At 33.5% G+C, this 23940-nt stretch overlaps 1 protein-coding gene across 1 annotated transcript; it reads left to right on the top strand.

The window, feature by feature from the left end:
* Positions 1–3285: 3285 nt before the first annotated feature.
* On the top strand, positions 3286–21243 carry LOC108685370 (serine-rich adhesin for platelets-like). The gene is made up of 18 exons (XM_018190128.1): positions 3286–3507; positions 3714–3968; positions 4050–4235; positions 4480–4745; positions 5368–5816; positions 5962–6084; positions 6573–7001; positions 7278–7566; positions 8032–8217; positions 8296–8379; positions 8468–8533; positions 8660–8740; positions 8830–12304; positions 13041–16410; positions 16498–17780; positions 19275–19446; positions 19575–19715; positions 20688–21243. Exons 1-18 carry the CDS (start codon positions 3301–3303, stop codon positions 21137–21139), a joined length of 11514 nt encoding a protein of 3837 aa, XP_018045617.1. The 5' UTR covers positions 3286–3300; the 3' UTR covers positions 21140–21243.
* Positions 21244–23940: the final 2697 nt, after the last annotated feature.

The raw sequence follows: 23940 nt of genomic DNA, 5'->3' as shown, positions 1-23940 counted from the left end.
ATTATAAAACGTAATATAATTGGCATTACTTTTAAAGCTTTTGAATTTTATAATATTGTCCCTTTTATATAAGTATTTATAAAATACAATAAAGTTAATACATTTAATTTTAACATCACATTAAAATATGTAAACATTTTATTTTTAATATAAATAAGTATCTATTTTTAATTTTTTAAATTCATAATTATTTTACACTTAAAAGACTAATTATTTTTTCAAATTGATTATAATATAAATGTAATGTAAAATAATGAAATATAATATAATAAAAATTAGATAGAATATGATGCACGTGTCATCAGGGACAAGATTAATGAACGTATTAAAACTGATATAATTTAGGTCAAATTTTATTGCTCTGGGCATATAAAAGTAATTTAAATGATACATTAAAAGTAATCTAAATTTTTTGTTTTTTTTTATTTTTATTAATTTACAAATATTTATAGAAAACGGAAAGTTTCTTTCAAAAGTAATCCGTACAATTTAGTTCTTTATGTACAAAATAATTACATATTTTAAAGATTTAGAAACGGACACTTACTTATTTATACTAAAAATGATATTGTGTATAAATTTTTATCAAAATTCTCATTTTTTCTATTTTTCAAAAGTATTTCTAGTTTATGATAGATCGCTTTGACGGACATAATCTACAATTAATCATTATTATTACAATTAATACACGATAGCATTCAACTTTCCTTTACGTAAATACATAAGCCTTCGATAAACGCTCGTCGAAATTGCTCTGATTTCGACGTTGCCCAGGGATATTTCGTCGACCTCGTCAAAGTGTCGCCTGGTTCCTGCGGTCAGGGTCAGTAGTAAGCCTTAATCTACAGGTACTGCTCGTGTTTCTACACAATTGTTCCTACATGATGTTCGGCCTCGTTTCACGCACGATCGGTGAAAGCAACGACGGATAATTCGCGAACGGCTCGAAAGTGCTCGTTGCATGTACGAGACGCGAACTCTCGGCATGCCATCAAAGTCAGCCTTCGTGGGCGATTATGCACGTGCGAAGCGGGGCAACGAGATGCATGCTTCTCCATGCATAGATATACACGCATTCGACTAATTAACCGCTTGGACGGCTAGAGAGAAACAATATCCGTCTCGTAATACTGTCTCTCGCTTTCGCAATGCCATTTTCGATCGGATTACGTGGCTTGTTACGGATCTTCGTAACATTTTGCTGAAGGAAGTTAGATTAACTGTAATGATATCCGCAATAATACAATCTAATTCAATTAACATAATCATGACTTTATAAGATCTCCTTAGTTTGCGAAATTATAAAAAGTTGAGCATTATCATCAGACTCTATTTGAGGAGATTAGCTTTTACAAAAAACAATTTAAAATAATATAACTGGATACAACGAGATCTTTTATTTACTTTCTGTGTAAAATGATGTTGTACCAGTTAATTAATGCAAAAATATTGTTGGAAACAACACAATTTTAATACATTTCAATTTAATTTATCTACATACATCTCGAAAAATTAACTTTGCCTTTCGTATATTATTTTAGATAAAATTAATTATATGCTATTATCATAGTTGTGTACACATGTAAAAAAAAATTATTGTTTTTACAACATAAGTGCTTTTGAAAAAAAATTAATTCTTTTTATTTTGCATTGTCTGAATTTCTAATGACGTCAAGTCACATTGTCTATCGTAAATTATACATATATATATATTTTCGAAAATTGCTATATTTTCTTCTACATAAGTCAGAAAAAAATCTAGCCGGATATCAGAAATGCATTTTAAGAACCTCATCGGCTATGAGAGCCGAACGCTATTTCTTCGCATAAACGAAAGTCCCAATCGCGTGTCAATTTCTCTCTGTTGGAACGTTTTCTCTCGTAGCGTTTATGCATTCTCCCCACGTTCGCAAGTATGTGCACGTATGAATTTAATGCGAATATAGTGAAGAGCCAGGCGTATGCGTCTGGGACGCTTAATTCACGATCTCGTAAACGTGCGTTTAGCGGTGAAAACGCCGAAAGCACGCTATTAAGAGGTGTCACCAGAGAGCGAAAATTTTTCGCGATTTGCAGCGCAAGATTCAATGCACTAGGATGCATAGCTCTCTTCATTCAAAAGAATTCTATTGAAAGCAGAAAAGCAGTCACTGTAAAACAAAGTGACCTCGTTTCTTCTTCTTTCAGAAAAATGCCAATATGCTTATAAGAAATAAATATTTTTAACCAAAGACCGATTTTAGATACCTATGTAATTAATTATTTTTAAATATTAAAAAATTTTTTTGTTCATAGTCAATATTATATTTATTAAATCTATTAGTGTATGTAAGTACTTTTTAGGTCTAACTTATTATTGATAGTAATATATTGTTGATTCAGCAGTCATCTGATTTATTTGTATTTGTATAACTTATTTTATGTAAACGCTTTAAAAATTATTATAATTATTTAACGATATACAATAGAAATCTAAAAATAACTTTCTATATTAAAAAAATTGAAAAAAATATATTTAAAAATTGCTTTAAAAAAAGCAATTTTATATATTCTTCATGCTTGTAACTGTGTATTTTTATTTTTTAGGAATCGCTGAACGCAGAATTGTCTGTTATTATACGAACTGGTCAGTGTATCGGCCCGGCACAGCGAAATTCTCCCCTCAAAACATAAATCCATATCTTTGTACTCACTTAATCTACGCGTTTGGAGGTTTCACAAAAGAAAACGCACTGAAACCGTTCGACAAGTATCAAGATATCGAAAAAGGTACAAAAATATAATATTTATTTCAAGACTTGTTAAATTTTATTATCAATTTATTGAAGAATTGTAATGATTGTAATTCAATATTGCAGCCTTATTATAATAATTATTTAATTACCTACTTATTTATCAATGATATGCATATTGACGGCGATTCAATTAAAATGAACGTATCATAAATTTATTAAAAATGTAATGTTATGACTTAATGTAATAACTGAATCAATTATACCAAGAAAATTGAAGACTAAATGTTAACCGTCCCACGAGTATTAAAAATATTACTTTCAGTTACAACAAGAATTACTTCTAATTTTACATCTATTATATTTAAATATAAGCAGCGTTGCTTCTATTTAGTCAGAATGCTCTGTTTATCAAGTTGTTTAATGCACTACATTGACAAACTCTGAACACATCATTTTTGATGACTTGGCCGATGTTTAACTTTCACTCTTCAATGAACATGTTCACTCGACAGGCGGATACGCGAAGTTTACGGGTTTGAAGACCTATAATAAGAACTTGAAGACGATGCTGGCGATCGGCGGTTGGAATGAAGGCTCCAGCAGATTTTCACCGATGGTAGCCGATTCTGCGAGACGACGGGAATTTGTCAAGAACGCTATTAAGTTCCTTAGACAGAATCATTTCGATGGCCTCGATCTCGACTGGGAATATCCAGCATTTAGAGATGGCGGAAAACCGCGAGATAAGGACAATTACGCCGACTTGGTGCAGGTAGATTTATCAATCATTTCTTATCGTCATAAAAAAAGATATGAAATTTCTTGTAGAAATCTCAGCAAATAAAAAAAATGTTAAAGGTTCACAGATAGAAATGTGAATAAACGCAAAATGATAAAAAACTGATTGCAATCTTATTTCAATCAAAGAAGGAATGAATTGCGGAAAGTTAAATAAAATAATTAATTGCGAATTGATAGGAACTTCGTGAGGAGTTTGAGAGAGAATCTTCGAAGACCGGAAGATCAAGATTGTTGCTATCGATGGCGATGCCCGCCGGTGCCGAATATATCGACAAAGGTTACGATGTACCCAGACTAAATGAATACTTGGACTTTATTAATTTACTCTCTTACGACTATCACTCGGCGTACGAGCCCGCTGTCAATCATCATTCACCATTGTATCCCCTGGAGGAGGACAACGAATACAATTACGATGCGGAATTGACTATTGTGAGAATTTGTTCATTAAGATCTTATAGTTACCATTTGAATCAGATCAATTAGTAAGATGCCTTCATTAATGTCTAACAGGATTATACAATAACTCATCTCTTGGAGAAAGGCGCGTCCGCAGATAAAGTCGTTCTTGGAATACCAACATATGGTCGATCATATACATTGTTCAATCAGGATGCAACCGAACTCGGATCGCCAGCGGATGGTCCTGGTACCGAAGGAGAAGCCACTCGAGAGAAAGGCTATCTTGCCTATTATGAGGTAAATTTTATTGCACACAACCAATAGAAATAGTTGGAGTTTAAGTGCTTATATAATTTTGTGGGAATCTATATACTATGTATGTAGTCTTTTATGTAATTATATAATGGATCAGTTCTATATTATCTAAGAATACATAAAATTTATAAAATATGCATATATAAAAATTCTATGTATTTAAATTTATAAGCATATGTTTTTTATTTATATATTTAAAATTGAAAATTAAACATTTGTTTTTAAGATTTGCGAGAGTATAGCAGATTCTGACGAATGGGAAGTTGTTCAACCAAATCCAAAAGCTATGGGACCATACGCCTTCAAAGACAATCAGTGGGTAGGATATGACGACGAGGATATAGTCAAATTGAAAGCTCATTATGTGAATGAGAAGAAATTGGGAGGCATTATGTTCTGGTCGATAGATAATGATGATTTTCGTGGGAAATGCCACGGTCGACCTTATCCATTGATTGAGGCTGCCAAAGAAGCGTTGCTTACGGATAATAGGTAATCTTATATATGTATATATAATAATATGTTAACAAATTTTATTAGCAACAAATATCAATTTAAGAAACAGCACTTTAAACTATATTATTATATTATGATATAATATTATATTATGATATAATTATAATATGTAATATATGTATTAGATAATAATATTACATTAGATAATAATATTACATTACAATAATTATCTAAAGATAGTGTTTTAGTGTATTATTAATGTTATTATATAAGTCAGCTTAAATATTTATACAAGACATCAAATTAATAAATGATAATATAGACCTACAAAAAAAAGTATCTTGTGCTTGAATGGAGATCCATTCAAATGGGTCAAAAATGGGAAAAAAAAGGATCATTTTTTCGCTTTAGATTGAAAATTTACTCTGAATGGTCCTATTTTGATGTCAGATTCATATTCAGCGATTCAAAATACATAAGAATAGCTGGGTCTTCACCCCAACACAGAATATTTTTTTGTGAGTTTGTGTAATTGATGAAAACAAAATGTAGATTTTTTTAATTCGAAATCTTATTTTTGGTGTTAGATATTTTTTATTTCTATTTATAATTTAATATTATTATACATATAAAAATTATTATTATTGTTATATAGCAGGAATACAATCGACAAGACGAAGTCAGTAGATAATCGTAAAAAGACCCGCACGCAAAATACGCAAAGCAGCACTCGTAAGTCGAGTATAAGTAACCGAAGAAGTAGCACTACATCTGCTCCAATTATCAGCAAACGTGTGTCCTCTTCAAGACCAAAATACCGTACCATTTCACAAGCGAGCAAGGAAGAACAGGAAGATCGGGAAGTATCTAGGAGATCATATGATCCATTATCAGATGAAGACACAGAGGGTAGAAACACTGTAAGAGTTACAGAGAAAACCGAGCGACCGAAGAATCAAAACAGGAGTAAAACGCAAAGTGCTGATCGTACTACTCGTAGAAAGCATTCCAGACGTAAGGGGCAAAACAAGATTGGCGAGAATGAAGAATCCTTAAGCAACAAGCTAACGACTCCCGAACCACCAACTACACCCGATCCAGGAACTGGTAAATTTCCGTGAAAATCACGAGATAAACATGTTTTAAACAATGATTAATTGAATTCTTGCTCTCAGATTTTGGAATATCTCAATTTAATATATAAAAGTATTTGGAACAAAATTATTTTTACTACGTATTTTACATTTTACAGATTTTAAATGTGAAGATGAAGGCTTCTTTCCGCATCCTCGTGATTGCAAAAAATATTTCTGGTGTCTTGATAGTGGTCCCGGTGGACTTGGCGTAGTTGCGCATCAATTCATCTGTCCATCAGGTAATTTTATTCTACTAATAATTTTATTCTATTAATAATTTTTATTACGTTTTAACAGTTAATTCTTAAATTATTAATTTTATGAGAATATAACTTTATGAGAAAAAAGGAAAAGATAAGCATGAAATGTATATATATATATATATAAAATTAAAAAATTAAAAATTTAAATAAATGATACGAATAAAAAATTAATTCAAAAAATTTGAATTTTTAAATATTATTCAGTAAACACTAATTAATAGAATGCGTTCGAGATGTATTAATAAATGCTGTTGGAGTCTTCCACCTTCATCGTTTGTTAAACGTAAAACAAAGATGACACAAATAGTGTTAATAGCGTCTCTTTGATAGCATCCATAGTAACATAACATTGATGTTATAATTTACTCTGGATAATAGTTATATTATTTCCATTTATTGCTAGATCTGAGACTAGAACATAAATTTTTGATTTGTTCGTAATAATATCTTTTGGATTTTCACAGGATTGGTATTCAACAAAGGGGCGGATTCTTGTGATTATCCGCGTAACGTAATTTGTCCCAAGACATCGAAAACATCGATCGTCTCTACCACTAGATCGCCCATTACGGCCGCAACAAGTCGAACAACTTACTTGCACAGCACAACAACCGCAAAAGAGGAATCAGAAGAGTACGATTCGGAAGAGGATGACAATTTAGAAGAGGATGACGAGGAAGACGAAGAAGAGGAAGAGGAGGAGAAGGAAGAACCGATAACTACTACAACAATGAGACCGCTTGTGTATAAAACACTTACTAGAAATAGACCAAGTACCACTACGACTACTACGACGACCACTTCGAAACCAAGTGAACGAGAAAAAATTGACAGCGAAGACGAGGAAGATCCAAAAGTTATCAAAGAACTCATCGATCTTATAAAAAAAGCTGGCAAGTATAAGTTTGTTAAACATAAGTAGATATAACTACAATGTACCTACCTTTCTAATGATTCTATAACATTAACACCCTCTGCAATTAAAATAACTCTAAGTAATTTTAATTCTTCTTTTAATTCTTTCAGTTCTTTTTTTTATATTACCTTTTATTGATTTCTATGCAATATTTTTTATAATATTGATATATCTCTTTTGCTAGGAAATCTTTTATATTATATTTTTATATTATATTTTAAAATAAATAATTTAAAGAATTTTTTTATTTTAGGAGGAATAGAAGAGTTGGAAAAGCAATTGCTATTTCAAGAAAAGAATTCGGATACCAAATCAGGCAGCGAAAGTGTCACACCGGCTACGATTAGTCGTAGTTTATATGAACGTGTACTGAATCGCCAAACGAATAGAATTGGTAATCATCGACCCGTGTTATCGTCCTCGGAAACCAGTTACGTGAACGGGCCAGGAAGAGCACAATTCGAAGGTTTGGACGATATCCCTGAAGTGAAGAGTCTTAGACGATCACAGAAACCTCAATATGTCACCATCGAAAGATCCAAGTCAGTCACTTGTTTGATTATTATAAATGTATTATTAGTAAAAATAATATCACACATTTTATATTAATTACTTATACTTATTAAGTTTAATTAATTTCCATCGTAGTTTATATATTTTTTCTTTCTGTTAATCATAATTTTCCAGAAAATTAAATTGAGACCAATATTGATAAAACTAAATAAACAAAACAACAACATGGGCAAATTGTTGCGCAGAAAATTATTCGTTATAATTAAAAATCTTTTTATTACTAATAAATAGATTCTATTAATTTTTAATTATAGCGAATAATTTTCTGCGCAACATTTTCCATACTTGACTCAATCCTATATATCCATTGTTGTTTTGTTTATTTAATTTTATTAGGAATTTGTTTCTTAAATTTAATTGTTGATAAAACTAATTTTATAAATTGTAAATGTTTAATTCATATACCTTTTAGTTACGATTCTGATATTGATTAGATCGATCACGAAAGAATCTTCATCCGAGAACGAAGATATCAATGAGGACGAGGAAAACAACAGTGATGTAGCTTCTTCTGAGGGAAAAAGCATTAGTAACCCGTTAGAAGATAGCTTATCCACTCAACGGGTGACGCCAAGTTACGTAAATATTCGACGAACACGACCTTTCACCACGACGTCTAAGTAAGATAATTGACAAAATAAATGATTTATCTCGTATATTGTAAAAATATTGTATCTCTCATGATATGAAATTTTCAGAATCGAGAATGACGTGGAAGGGAAGGAAATTGAAATCGAGGAGGAAAAACCGACTCGCAGACGACGACCGATCGTTTCTTCAAAGTAAACATATTTTCAATGATACAATTATTCGCGCTCTGTTCTATTAAAAATTTATTAAAAATTAATATTACATAATAATTATTTTTAGACAACATGATAATGAAGCAAGCTCTGAAACGTCTAAACCTTTTCGAAATCGTGATTCAGGTTTCAGGTACAAGAAAAAAATTGTAAATATATGATAACATAATATAATTATATGTATAATATATATCTAAATATAATGTACTACCTACATTTATTATTTTTATAAGATTCTTATTTCTTATAACAACTTCAGAAAATCAGAGAAAAGAGAAGATAAAAGCACGAATCATCAATCAGCAGACAAAGATAATGATTCATCAACAACCAAAACTAGGTTTCTATATATAATTATTTGCTACAATATTTTTATATTACTTTTCATTTTCTTTTATATTACTATGCACGTTTTTATTTATTTTTTAGGTACTCTAACATACAAAGATTCAGAAGTACCACTTTGAAAACTTCGGAAGGTTTGTCTAGCATAATATCAGAGATTAGCGAGACGACTTCACCAACGAGATTAGAAGAATATCCAGAAGTATCTAGAAAAACAGTTAATACGACCGCTTCGTTGTCTACAACGCCTGCAACGACTATTTCGACTTCCACCGAAGTTATCACCACAATTAGTGTTGAACCACCAGAACCATCAGAAAATTCATCTAATGTTAGCTCTAGAACGGACATCGACTCCACCACTGACTCGATGAAACTGGTGGAAGATTCGGCAACGGAGATCTTATTTACAACATTGCCGGCAATTAGTAGTAATTTAAGCCAGTCGACGACGACAACAACAACAACGACGTTAGCAAGCAGATCAACGATCGCCGCAGTGTCGCAACCGCGACCTTTCGGTTTTACCAGACGAAGATCCAGTTCATTAGAAACGACGACGACGGCTACGACTCCATTGAGCAGGTCCAAGGTGAGTATTACGCCGCGAAATTCTACGCGTCCGTCCAATCCGGTTCTGGGGCGAATTCGATTAAGGACAAAACCAGTCAAACGAGTTACCGAGGAGGAGTTAGTGGATCAAGTGGACATTCCGCATGCGGAGACTTTCACATCCAGGAGCAAGGACCTTAGTAGATCACGTGGCAGGGGATCCAACAGATACACTCCACCAACTTCGAGATCAAAGACGCAAGACGTTTCCGTGAATTCCGTCCCAGGTCTTAAGTTCAGAGAAAGAGGCAGAACAACAACTTCAACTACCGTTGGTACAGTTACCATTGATGATGTTAAGAGAAGATATCGAAGACCTAGCAGCAGAGTCAATAATTCAGAATCTATTAAAGCCAATGAATTGGATGATAGCCCGATAGTAAGAATAACACAAGGTGGTTCTAGAAAAAATCCGTTGTATCAATCGCAATCTGATGAGGAGAATAATAAAATAACGAACATCAGGGTATTTAGAAAGCCGACTGTTAATCGCGAATTGTATGACAGAACGAAGTACACAAGAAAGAGAAACAACGTGGAAGAGTCGTTGCAAAAAGTAAACGATGACTTGAACCAAAAACACATAGCATCGACACTAAAAACTTTCAGAACAAGTACTTCTGCGGAAACTGACAGGATTGAGGGAAATGATTTGTTGAATGGCATTGTTATTGATCAATCAACCGCAAAAATTGATTCCGTTGTTGAATCCAACACTATCCAGCCGATCTACGATTTGAAACCAATCGCAATTGATGTAACAACTATATCTAGCAATAAAATAGATGCAAGCAATCAATCTAAAGATACTGTTGCCACAACGACCACTCGCATCGAAACTCAATTTAATCCCGATTTGGTGACGATTGTTTCTACCGAACGCGCCTTTGATGTTGCAGAAAAAACATCGGGAACATCAAGAAAACGAAAAATTTTCCTAAGAAAGAGACCAATATCATCGAGCACAGTTGTCAATATTATTGAAACAGAAGAAGAGGAAACATCTCAAGGGCCTCGCAGACGAAAAGTGATAAAACGTAAACGTCCACTTCAAAATACTTCAACATCGATTGAAGTTTCCCTCGAAGAAGAAAAAGATTCGAGTCTTCTTTTAAAACCGACGATTCCAATGGAAAGCGATAAAGATATTGAAAAATCGACAGTTTCTATTAATCAGACAGAGGTTACTTTAATAAGCCAAAATACTGAAGAATCGACGATTGTTACTGGTTTAACCGGATTTACGAGAGAAATGGAAGATTCAACTTTGACTGTCACGGAAACTACTTTGTCTGCCGATTACAACCCTGATGGTTTCACGAAGGTTACTTTGGAGACTCCTGCAATTGAAACCACGACGACATCAAGCGAAGAAGTTACAGATATTCTCAGCACTGCTACTATATCAACGATTAACACAGATGCTGACGAGGTTCAGCGGTCAACGATTGAAATGGATACTGAAGTTACTACAATTGAATCAACGTTGGCGACAGACACTACTTATAACACTGAAAGTATGTTTTTAGAAGATGTATTAATACCATCTACTGAAGCTGAGAATTTATCCACTACTCGCATGCAAATAACCACCACGTTGTCCACATCGGATTCAGATTCAGCTACCACTCGTACGCAAGCAACTACTACACCATTTACGACGGAATCGGATTCATTTTCAGTTGCAAGATCGACTTTTGATTCGAGATACGCACGTAAGAAGTTTATTCGCAAGAATCCTGTATCATCTTCAGGGAACACCACCAATCAATACGTTCCTGCGCTGTTATCAACGGAAAACAGCAGCCTCGAGATTCTCTCAAAACGCAAAAACCACTTATTTATTGGACGTCCAGTTTCTCCTAGCATCGTTAATATACTTTACGATAATCTTAAATATAAGGAAGAGAAAGAAGGAGAAGAAAAAGAGAATACAAACAGATCTCGTGACTTAGCTAGACAAGACATTGTAAAAGGTACGACTCTGAGAAACAAATCGATTTCGACAAATGGTTTTTCGGATGACACCTTGGAATTCTGGAAACATTATACCACGACTTCGTTAAGAGATCAAATAAATTATTCTTCAGCTTATATTGAAGATGTTGAAGACCGTAAAATTGCGAGAACAGAGTTTACAGAAAATAATACGTATCGATTAACACCAATTGTTACTCGCGGACCTGAGATTCGGCCACGATACAAGGTTCCAATAATATTGAAGAGGCCATTCGATCCTGAAGAAGCTTTATCGCCGAGGCGATATCCTCCGTTAGATTCTGCACCTGAAGAATCCGAGGAGACACCAGAGACAAGGAATGCCAGACTGAGACAATCCGGCTTCCGGCAGCCGCGAATGCGTTATAAGCTTCTAAATCGGAATAATGTTAAAATCGAGGAAAAAACTACGCAGCCGAGTCCGGAATCTACGAGCACTTGGCAATATTTCAGAACACGTTCGTACCCAAAACGTACGTCGACCAGTACGGAAGCGGCAATCACGGAGACTCTGATACCGATGAAAAAATTTGATTACGCTGCGGATGCTTTCCATCGGAAACACCAATCACTGAGAACAACGATGCCAAGGAGCAACGATTTTTTTGACTCGCAAAATTTAATTGATCCATATTATACGCGTACTACAGTAAAACCATCCGTAACTAGATTGGTGACCTCGGTAACAGAGTCCGGTACCACGGAGCGGCAGAAGATCCTCATCAAGACCAAGTATTCATCATTGACATCGACCACGAGGATACCAGCGGATCAATTCTCTCCAACAATTCCATCAATTTTGGTGACTGGAGTCAATGATGACTCTGCCAACGAAGTTCGTTATGGTATCGAGCGATCCACCTTGCCCATCGAGGGCGAGTTCAATTATCGTTATGATGATCGATTCACTACAGAATCTTATGAGTCTTCGACTATCGAAATCGAGTCAGTATTCAGCAATCTGATCGCTGGCAAGAGCTCCGCGAAATAATAGTCGAATGTCGTACTATTTATTAATGTAGTCAACGATAATGTACATAGATCCAGCCATTAAGTAATTAAGAAACAATTGCGATCGCCGATTTATCGGAAGGAACGTTAAAGTGTTAGTAGACATTTAAAGGTCACTAATGTATATAACACTCTTAACAAATTTAATTATATTATATTTAAGATTGTTCTATGAGATGGACATTAAATATAACTATGTGAATCAAAAGGACAAGGACTCGTTATAGCTCACGACTACCGACGACTGAATAATCGTCTTCACGCATCATTCTCACATCATCAATAATGACTGAATCATAACGAGCACCTTCTTCATTCGCTTCTCAGAGGGGGACTTTTGACTGAAACCTCTGATAACTTTCTCGATGATGTACTTTTACTTACCACAAATACAATAATCATTAAACACTATCGATGTCCTAGGATGATTCCTTAATCGATCCAAATTAACGCAGCAAGCAAGACACGTTCACGGCGCTTCAATAGATAACTAAAGAGTCTTCCTCTTCATGTTCCTTCTTTTTTCCTCCAAACTGGCGCAGCTCACGCATAGACAGAAAGACAGAAAGAAGAAGATTGCAAAAAAATAAACTATGAAGGGAGAGAACAAGGAGAAACAGAGAGGTTTTTAAGAACCTCCATATTAAAGCGCGCTGCATTATTCTGATTTTCAGGTCGCCGATTCGGAAGCTATTAGACTGCCGACTCTGAAGGAGCTGATTGGCTATCCGACGACTTACTACGACGATCGTACTGCTATGACGTCGTCATCCATACTCTTGCACTTGTTGCGTAACGATGTGGACAACGATATTAGCCGGCAGAATGTCGAGAAGTTGTTGAGAGGAACAGACGAATCGCAAGATGGTGAAAAAGAGATCGCCCAATCACCGAGAGACATAATTGAAGAAACCGATGATTCGTGGCTGCAACAAGCTTCAGAAAACAGATCTCGCACTTTAAGAAAAGACGACGTTACAAACTTTGATGAACGAGTTTCAGTCACGAACACTATTCAAGAAGACGAGACTAAACGAAAGACATCTACCAATTCGGTTTATTTGAAACCAACGACAATGCGCAGCATTTCTCTCATTAGTCTGATTTCTAATCCGGTAATGCGTGGGTTTTACATCACCAGAAGCGAAAATGCATCATCGATTTTGGTGGATAGATCTACGCCACTTTATACAACGACTGATATTCCCGTTGAACAGCAGACGGAAACCATTTTAATTTCCGACGTTTCTATGCCTGATGAGGCTGTTACTGTTGCTTATAATGATCAGATTGAATCAGGACTTAATCTTCTCGACGACAATGTAAATATCATTAACGACAAAAGTATCGATTTTCGCGGAGAGAAATATTCCGTATCCAATTCTTCAATGACTTTTTCAAACGCTGAGACTTCAAATCATGAAAAATCTGACTTAATTACTATTCTTGTCGATAGGCCAATATCCAACAGAGAAAAATTATTGCGTAATTTTGATCATATGACGCCACTTTTTAACTCTTACGACGCATCTTCGACAAAACGAAAAATCGCCCTCGCTGTAAATAGATACAACGAAACCATCACACCGTTGTGGACGGGGCGTATAGTGGCAAAGAAAAGAAATAGGACTACTGTTTCACCAATCAAGGACGCTATAAGACAAACGGAGAGCGATTCTATTTATGCCGTAACTAACACTTTAAGAAGTGCTTCTCTAACTACTGAAGCTTCGACTTTGGCTTCAAGAAATAAACTTCCTACGGCTTCGATCATATCGACAACTTCTCTAACGGTACCCGATGATTTTACATCTCCTGAAATTCTAAGCGTTTATAATAATCTTGCGAATTCTAATGCCAAAACTGAAGACTCAGAAAGTAATGTAACTGAGATAGTGACTTTAACAAATTCAATAATCGCAGCGACTCCTTCTATTTTAAAAACTATTCCATCAAATGATGCCACAACTGCTGATATTTTAACGTTTTCGGATGATTCTACAATCATGAATGTTCCTATAACGCATTCTGTTACGACGTCATCGACGATAGCAGTTTCAAAAGCACCTACAGTTGCGACTGAAATTGCCATAATCTATACACCCACAATTATAAGTACTGAAGTTGAAACTACTCCAAATTATTCCGTAACTGATAATCCATTAATGGAGAATGCAATTCTGACTGATCCTGCAACTACGATTACATTCGCAACAAATACTGAAAGTGAAATTCCTTCTACAAATGTAAATATAATTCCGGAGACTACTACAGTTGTAACCGATCATGTAACTACAGTAACAAATGCTGGAGCCGTAAAAAATATTATATCCACACCAATAACTGCTAATGTACAAGAAATTGCAAATGATTCTGCAAATATGACTACAGTGCAAATTACAAATGCTAATATTGGTATTACTTCTTCAATAATAAATTATTCCACAGATGCAATTCCAACAACTATAAGTACGTACGATGTTGATTCTACAACCTTGGTTACAGCTGCGAGTGTTACAGATGAAACATTTTCCATAACTAAAAATTATTCCACATTCACAATTAAGAATGCTACAATTCCCGTCACTACTTCACCATTAACAGTCATTCCTTCAACTACGAACACACAACATATACATGTAACTGCACCCATGACAACGAATAATCTCGCAGATATAAACACTAATGTAACAACAAATATAATGACTACGCCTCTTAATGTAATTATTCCAACGACTACTGATCTTAATGTAATTACATCGTCTATAAATACAAACATTCCTTCCACTTCTTCAACTAGCGAGATCTCGCCAATTACAATTCGATCTAAAAATAGTTCTGTGACTTCGCCCAAGGCTCTAATTATGAATACAGACATAACTTCAACAAATTCTGTTTCTACAATTTTAACGCCTGAATCTTCTACAATACATCTCACAAATTCAAGTAATTTTAATATTAGCAATTCCGAGATATTAACCGTTACAACAATTGCAGAAACTACTGAAATTACTGAAATTCCTACGTTCGAAATCCCTTCAACATTTACTTCGACAGTGATCGTATATCCAAAGCCTCATTCTAGTACAAATTTCGAAGCATTATCTGTTGTAACAGCTACATTGTCAACCCAAGGGGATGAAAATTCCTCGACTCCGATAATCACTCAAACTCCTTCAATTACAACATTAATTACTAACAAAACGATTGTAGCTGTAGAACAATCTACAGATTCTACGACACCCTTTGCGACTACTGACGAATTGATTGCAATAAACTCCACTATTCAAACAACTACGGACACTTATAAATCAGATTTTGTACGAACAATAAATGAAGAGTCTTTAATGCTAGAACAAAAGACAGATTTTAAGGAAGCTATGTCAATAAAAACACAAAGTCAAATTGAAGATCAAACAATTGCGACCATTAGCAAATTGAGTTCTGCCCAAATGAGGAATGATTCTACAGCTCCAGAAATAAAGATGTCAGAAGAAAGTATTTCAAAGATTACAGAAAACCAGAATCAAACGATTTTGGAATTGAACACAACCAATTATCAATTCAGTCAAAAAACTGCTAAACGTCGCGTTTTAAATCGAACAAACAATTGGCTTGGAAGTCCTACAACATTACAAAGAACTAATGAACATCAGGTTACATTGTACCGTAGACGATCACAAAGACCTACTGCTCATATTTCGTCTTCAAAAGCGATCGAGAAGAATCGTAAAAGAAGAATCATACAAAAAAGAATCAGAATTAATTCTAAAGCGTTCAATAATACTATTAGATCCGATCAAGATACTATTGATGTTCAAAATATTACTGATCATGCTTATGATCAGATGAAAAATATGAGAAGAAGGAAAGTTGTACTGAAGAAAAGAATCAAGGAAAAAACGAATATCATTTTACCCACAGAAGAAACAACAGTATTTCTTCAGACACCTATCATTATTGAGAATGAAACACTTCAAACTCATTATGAGAATGAAAATATTAAAGAAAAACAAGAAATTATATTGAAACAGTCTAAAGAAAGTTTGTCAACAATAAAAAACATCAGTACCAATTCTAGTTCTATTAATAAAAGTTTTCCAGATAATATTCAAAATAATCTTTATGTAGCTAAGAATTTTTCTGAACTAGAAAATCCAAAAGATAAACCTAAATCAGAGGAAAAGAACCTAATCGAAGGAGAAAGAGTAGATTTTGATTCTATCAATACAAATCTGCGAGACAATTTTCCGAAAAGTTCTTACGCAAATAAGAATCTTTCTGATAAAAGAATCACAAGAAGAAGAATGAGAGTATTGAAGAATGTTAGATCTAAAATTGAAGAGAAGAATTCCACGATTGAAGAAACAAATCCTGATTTTGCCAATAAAAATTTTCAAAATAATTTTTTAAATAATCGTAACATAAGTCAGAATTTTCCCAATGAAGAAAAAACAAGAAGAAAAATGAGAGTTGTATTAAAGAGAATTAAATCTAAAGCTGAAGAAGAGGAGACAAAAACTGAAAAAGTCAGTACAGAAGATGATTTTACCAATGAAAGTCTCCAAGGTACTTTTTCTAATAATTTTTACAGCGCTAAGAATTTTCCCGTTGAATATAGGACTGGAAGAAGAATGAGAGTATTAAAAAGCGTTAAACTTAAGACTGAAGAAAAGAATCCAACAGAAGAAATAATTGTAGAGCCTGATTCTATCAATGAAAATCTACAAGGCACTTTTTTAAATAATTTTCGCAACGTTAAGAATCTTCCTATTGAATATAGGACTAGAAGAGTGAGAGTTGTATTAAAGAACGTCAAACTTAAATCTGATCCGGAAAAGAATTCAATAGTTGAAGGAATAACTGTAGATCCTAATTTCACCAATGGAAGTAGAGACAGCTTTTCAAATAATTTTCGCAAAAATTTTCCTGTCAAACATGGAACTAAAAGGAGAATGAGAGTTGCATTGAAAAGCATCAAGCCTAGATCCGAGGAAAACAATTCAACAATTAAACAAACGAGTATAAATTCTGATTCTAATTTTTCTGATAAAGATTTTCAACATAATTTTTCTAGTAATCTTCATGAGAATCTTTTTAATGGAGAAGACGCACAAAGAAGAATGGAAGATGCATTGAAAAATGTCAAATCTACATCCAAGGAAAGAGATTCAGTAGCTGAAGAAACAAATGTCGATTCTGATTTTGCTAGGAAAGATTCTCAAGTATTTAACACGTTCCACTTTTTAAGTAATCTTCATATGGGCAATAATCTTCCCGACAAGAAAAAGATGATGAAGTATTCTAAATCCGAGGAAGAGGAGGCGATGACTAAACAGCCGGAAGACACGGAGTCGCAAACCACGAGGACGTCTGTTCCGATCGAGAAGGACACTGATCGATTCTCACTCGAGGTCAGTGCAGCTTTAAGTCGAAGATCTACTTTAAATTGATAACATTATTTTCTTGATCGCATGTTGCCCTAACCAAAACGAAAACATAAGAACAAAACGCTGCAAAAAACTAATGAGGAACCCTAGTAGAACTGACTTACTACTACGAGTACCATTACCTCTTCTTGATGCTAACCAAAAGACCTCTTGAAGCATAATTTTCTCGCAGAAATCATCATTTAACGTCTTTCGCCTGAAGATTCGCCTCTTACTCAACATATAATCTCTTCTGAACCTGCTTTTGGTGTCTAATCGATCGGTATACTTCTCGGAAAGACTTTAGAGAATAATACAAAGCGGCTATGAAGATTACTTTCAACCGCTTAATATAATCATTCGTTCGATTGCTGACCATAATCATCATATTTTTGATATCAAATCAAAATATAATTTCATATAATCAATTAATGGTATATGAACACGAATGATTAATTTGGAAAGAACCGATTGTAATTGAAATTAAAAAAAGAACCGATTATAACTTAGTGGCTTCTCTTGAATGGCAGTTTGGCAAAACCTCGGTCATCGCCTCTCACTGGATCTAAGTAAAATACTTTCCGTGAAATAAAAGGAGTCTTTTACGCTACTACATCATCATCATATTTCTAAGACATATTACTAGCCTATGCGTTCTTTTTCTTCTGACTATTAAAAATCTATCTATTCCAAATTAAATTGGAAACCTAATTTTTCTCTCTGAGCAAACATTTTGGGACGCGAACAGATCAAGGAATATCTTCCTTTGCTGCTATTTCTTCTTAGCATTAGAAATTAGCAAATATCTTTTCAAAAGGCACGCATTTTTGTGAATCCATTATTTTTTCTGACAAGTTATCTTCAACGTTTTAATGCCTGGATCAATGATTAATATTTTAACACGTGAAACATCGCAAATACAAAATTCCAATGGAACCTAGAATCTAAAAGAGTTTAAGAGATATTTCAGATATTTTTAAAAGAATGATTGAAAAATTTTTTAAATCTTTTACAATACGTAAAAAATATTTGAAGAATATTCTAATGATTAAAAAGCACTTTGGATAAGATGTATAAAAAAAAACTAAAAAATATATTCATATCTCTTTCGATAAATATGCGTATCTGTTTCTGAAATTTTACATATGTAACATAAATTACATGTTAAATGCACGCATTTGTCAAAGTGAGATATGAATACGGATTGTAAAGTAGATATTAATATAAATGAGATATAAATATAAATGAAACATTTTTTAAATGCTTTAAAAGACTTATAGATGTTTGTGTTGTCTGTGTTGAAATATTAGATTTTCTAGAGTTTCTTATTTATCTTTATCATGAATCTATCGTAAGAGCTTTGCTTTGTCAAAATTTGCGAATGCACATATGTGCATTTAACTGGAATGATAATATTGTAATATTGTGATATTAATTTGTATTATTTCTAGTATTATAAATCAATTGTATCTCGAGCAGGTGACGAATAATAAATCGATTAATCGCAACTCAGAAAGTGGACATTCTAATAGACGTAGGAAACCGACGCCGTTCACAACGATCGCTCCGCTAACCAACACCTTATCGAATACAGTTCATCGAAGACGTAGACCGGTTGAGACCACAATATCATCGAGGATAGATTTCATCGGTAGGTTCACTTAAAAGTAGCATTTACTTCGTTTCATTTCTTCATTTCCATATTTTTTAAAAAGTTTAATTTAATTTTGTCTTTCCTGTTTTAATTTTATCTTTTTTTCGAACCATTTCTTCTTTCAGACGCATTCGAAGGCACCGAGTCCTATGTTAAGCCGGCTATCGTCTTGCATGATCAGAATGCAGACGTGTCCGATCAAAGCATCCGCGCCCAAGAATTCGCGGTGACGCTATCGGATCCGCCGTCCTCGACGTCAGACATTGGTACATTATATTTGTTAGAAACCACGCCATCCGATTTTCTAATTCTTCTAATCTGAAGTCCATATACTAAGTCATCATATACTTCATTCTCTTCACGGATTACATCGGTAGCTATGCGTTTTTAATGGCAATCGATTTATTTCAAGACCGTCGCGACCAGCTTCTTCGTTTCGGGGTCATTTTTGATAATTATTTAACGATGACCCTAATAATCTGTCTTGTCAGCTCCTCAATTTACGTCAAATCGTATGACGCTAGCTAAAACGTTCAAAAGACTGTCTTCTTAAAAATACTTCGCGATAACGTCATCATTCAATCAAATAATTCATTCATTACGCATATCTTTTTCATGATTTTCGCTTTTATCATCTGTTTTTTATTCTATTCCTTTTTCGATTGCGCAATTTCGCGATTTATACGCGGATCTCTTCCGAATTTGTCTCAATTAATGTCAGCCGTTCATACTAATGCAATTGTTAATTTCCACGCATACTATCAATATCGTTTTCTTTCTCTCTTATGGCCATGTTTATTCACAATTTGCTAAGCGAATTAATCACTAATCGTTGAATTCATGCCATTATCGACTGGACAGTACATGGCATGAATCCTTCAATCGAACTGATAGGGTTTAAATGGTTGGCTGGTTGTAAAATGTCGACCTTCTCAGGAATAGCTGTTTTTGTACTCAAAAACTGTTCGTACGTTCGTTGGTACTCATTCTAAATCGGATTTGTTAACACAATTTTACACATGTATTTATGATATTCCTGACAAGGTTATCGAGACATTCGTCTCTTCGTCTTTCAATCTCTGTGCAGCTATTGGCTCTCATCATTTATCATTGATTGATGTCTTACTAATGAATTTCGATCTTTTCACTTCGATGCTCTCTTACTATGGGAATCAGTGACCTGCTTGCCTTCTCAGTAATATCAAAGTGATAAAAGACTAATCAGGTTCTATAACTAGGTCGAACACCATTAAGGGATATCGATAGGCGCAAGATAAGCACCACCGTGATACCTAGAACAGATCCTACGACCAGTAGGACAGTTTCAAGATATGATATGAACTTTCGAAGCCGCCAGAGATCTCAGACGAAAGACAGGCCTACGGTGAACACGACTACAAGGCCTAGAAGACCACCAGTGATTGACTATGATTATTACGAGGATGAGGTGCCGATTGTCATCGGCAAATCCGTCCTCAACAGTAAACTCTTCCTCACGAGTAAAGGTACCATACGTTGCATGGACCAAGGCAATTTCCCGCATCCGCACTCGTGTAAAAAATTCATCTCTTGCGCTCGTATGGTGAACGGTCAGGTGATCGGAACCGAGTACACTTGTCCCGACAAACTATCCTTCGATCCGGTTGGCGGTATCTGCAATTGGTCTGCCGGTCTCGGTTGCAAGGATTAATAGAGGCTTTGCTTCAATCACTCGACAGTTCAATAAAAAGAAGTTATTTTATAGGCTCGATTACATCAATAGCTCCTAGAATTTTCTCTCTTTTGTCTCTATTACGCGACACCATAAAAAAAGATAGTAAAAGTATTAAATTAAGTTTAATATTGATACAATTGAATCAACCTCAATTTTATTTCTTAGAGTTAAACGCAAACTTTATGTTTTCTCTGCATTTATGATAATTTTTAATTTACTTATATCTCTTTCTCTTATTTCTAATTATATTTATATATTAAGGCTATTCCAAAATTCATTCAATGCTGAGAATCTGTAGTATATGTAACGTAAATTATAAATTTTTAGCGCTGGCAGTAAATTTGGAATACAACCTAAATAGTACATTATTTATTTCCGTTGGAATATCTTTAAGAAAATATTTGACTGTCGAGTGATTATCATTGCGACGTCTCGAAAGACGAACTTTCGGACCAATCACTTGACTTAAAAATTAAGAAAAAGGAATCCTAATATTGCAAAATAAATATTAAAAATTCTATTAATAGTAAGTATAAATCAATCGAGAAATGATCAATAAAATAAGCTAAGAAAATCATATTCGGTCAAAGCAGATTGTCTTATGATTTTTATGTGAATCTTATAACTTTCAATTCAAACTGAATTTGGAGACGTAATATTACAAATTAAATTGACAAGTAATTTAATAAATTTTTCACAGCATTTTTTAAGATGCATTAGTATCAGATTATTATTCATTTATCAATTTATTATTAATTATTATAATTTGTGATATTACATATTCCAATTTTAATTTAGGATTATCCCAGTGATAAATGATTGTCAATTAGCCGTTGAACGACATCAAATTGACGTCGAAATTATCATATCGATGTCGATTTGACCAGTCATTTCTTAACTGGACTGTTTCGAGACCGACAAATAACCGGTGCAATTTGTTTGAACTGGAAATTATTAAGATTTATGCAAAAATATTATTAGATCAATATTCGTTTTGACCATATATATATGATCTTTTTCGCTTCTATTTTAATTCACTCTCTTTTCACGCATGTAACTCGAAATAGTATTACTTTGAAATGATATTACTAGACTAACAAACTTTACTATCGTTACAAGATGATGAATAAGAGTAGTCTAGAGAAATCATCATCAAAATTGTTTTCGGTATAGAATTATATGAAAATAAGCGTGAAATAACTGGATTCATTTGAGGATACTGTATTTGATCCAGTTATAGTGAAACAAATAGTGAAAAGGTTATAATTCCACCCGTTTCTTCATTAAAAAAAAAATTTCTTTCTCTTTTTTTGGCTAGAAGTACAGTATTGCATCTCAATATATAACACACATATCAAATAGAAATTTTATCTAAAAATTAAAAAATTTTTTTATCTTTGTAAAATCATTAGTGGCCTGAAAAAAACTGATTCATTTATAGTCGTTGACTACGTGAAGTGAGCTATTTTCAATCATTGCAATGAAAACGTATTTTCGTCTACTTATTGTACGACTGTGCAATAGCCATATAATCGAGCGAAAACACAGAGCGGTGATATTATCGTTAAAGTCTCTTTTATGTAAATATTAAGTGTTATAAGTAATATATAAGATAAATATACTTTCCGCGTTTCGTACTAGCGCTAACTTATCTGTAAATTTTTTCGATAAAGTTCTTCCTATTCGATAAGTCTTCTCGCTAAAAAAATATACGATAAATTTTATTCGACTTTCATTGACTAGGCTTGTCAAGTACATCGGATCTATGTGTAAGTTGAAGATTTTTGTACATGAAATAAAAGCTGAAAGTTGTTTAATTATACACACACGTGATTGTTTGTTGTACATTTTTAAAAACTAAGTTGTAAGTTGTAATAAAGATAACATAAAATTTGGCATCATTATTTTACATGAAGCTATTTCACTTCGATTTATTAAAGAAAATTGTTCAGCGAGCATGAATAAGAATGTCACAATGTGACATGTTTTATTAATGAAGAATATGTAAACTGTATCGAAGATTTTTATTTTGTATGTGAAATAAAAACATTGTTTAACCACACGTCTCTGTTGTGCATTTCTTAAAAAACAGGTCATAATAAAGGTATGAGCTATAATAAGATATATAGATATTATGACGTCTGAAGAGAAAAAGGAAAAATAGGATTTGCTCTTCCAAAGACATTTATCATATAAATTATTTAAAACTTAATTTGCTATACAAAGAACAGTAATTCGAAGACGATAAGTTGAAAAACGATAAATCAAAAACCATATATCATTTGATCAATGCGATAACAATTTTGATAAAACTATCTATTTTTTTATTAAAAAAGGACAGTTCGTTAGTGAAAATCTTTGGTAGATTATTGATTTCTTTATGCTCCAACTAATCATATACAAGGAGACACAAATAAATAAAATTTTACGGACGCAACAATATGTACTTTTTTCAAAGATTTCTTTATTTTCCCCGATATTCTTGTATTTCACAATGTTATTTTTATTAATCTAAGAAGATGAGATGAGCAAAACAAGTGTACAGTAATAGCTGATAAATGTAATGCAGCGCGAGACGATCATGTTTCAGCGAGTGTCGTAATTTCATAAATATTGTCTCATAAAATAATTATAATTGTAAGTGTATGCTATACATATACAATGAGAATGTATTCGTTTGTATGACAATATTTGACATTCGCAACAAGGAATTCGATATCAACTTTCCGAATATTCGAACTTCATTTTAAATATTCGTTTGCGAATATCGTAATGAA

Source organism: Atta colombica, unplaced genomic scaffold (assembly GCF_001594045.1).
Source record: "Atta colombica isolate Treedump-2 unplaced genomic scaffold, Acol1.0 scaffold153, whole genome shotgun sequence".
NCBI lineage: Eukaryota > Metazoa > Arthropoda > Insecta > Hymenoptera > Formicidae > Atta > Atta colombica.
The sequence above is the reverse complement of the archived record's forward strand: the minus strand, read 5'-3'. Positions and strand labels throughout refer to the sequence as shown.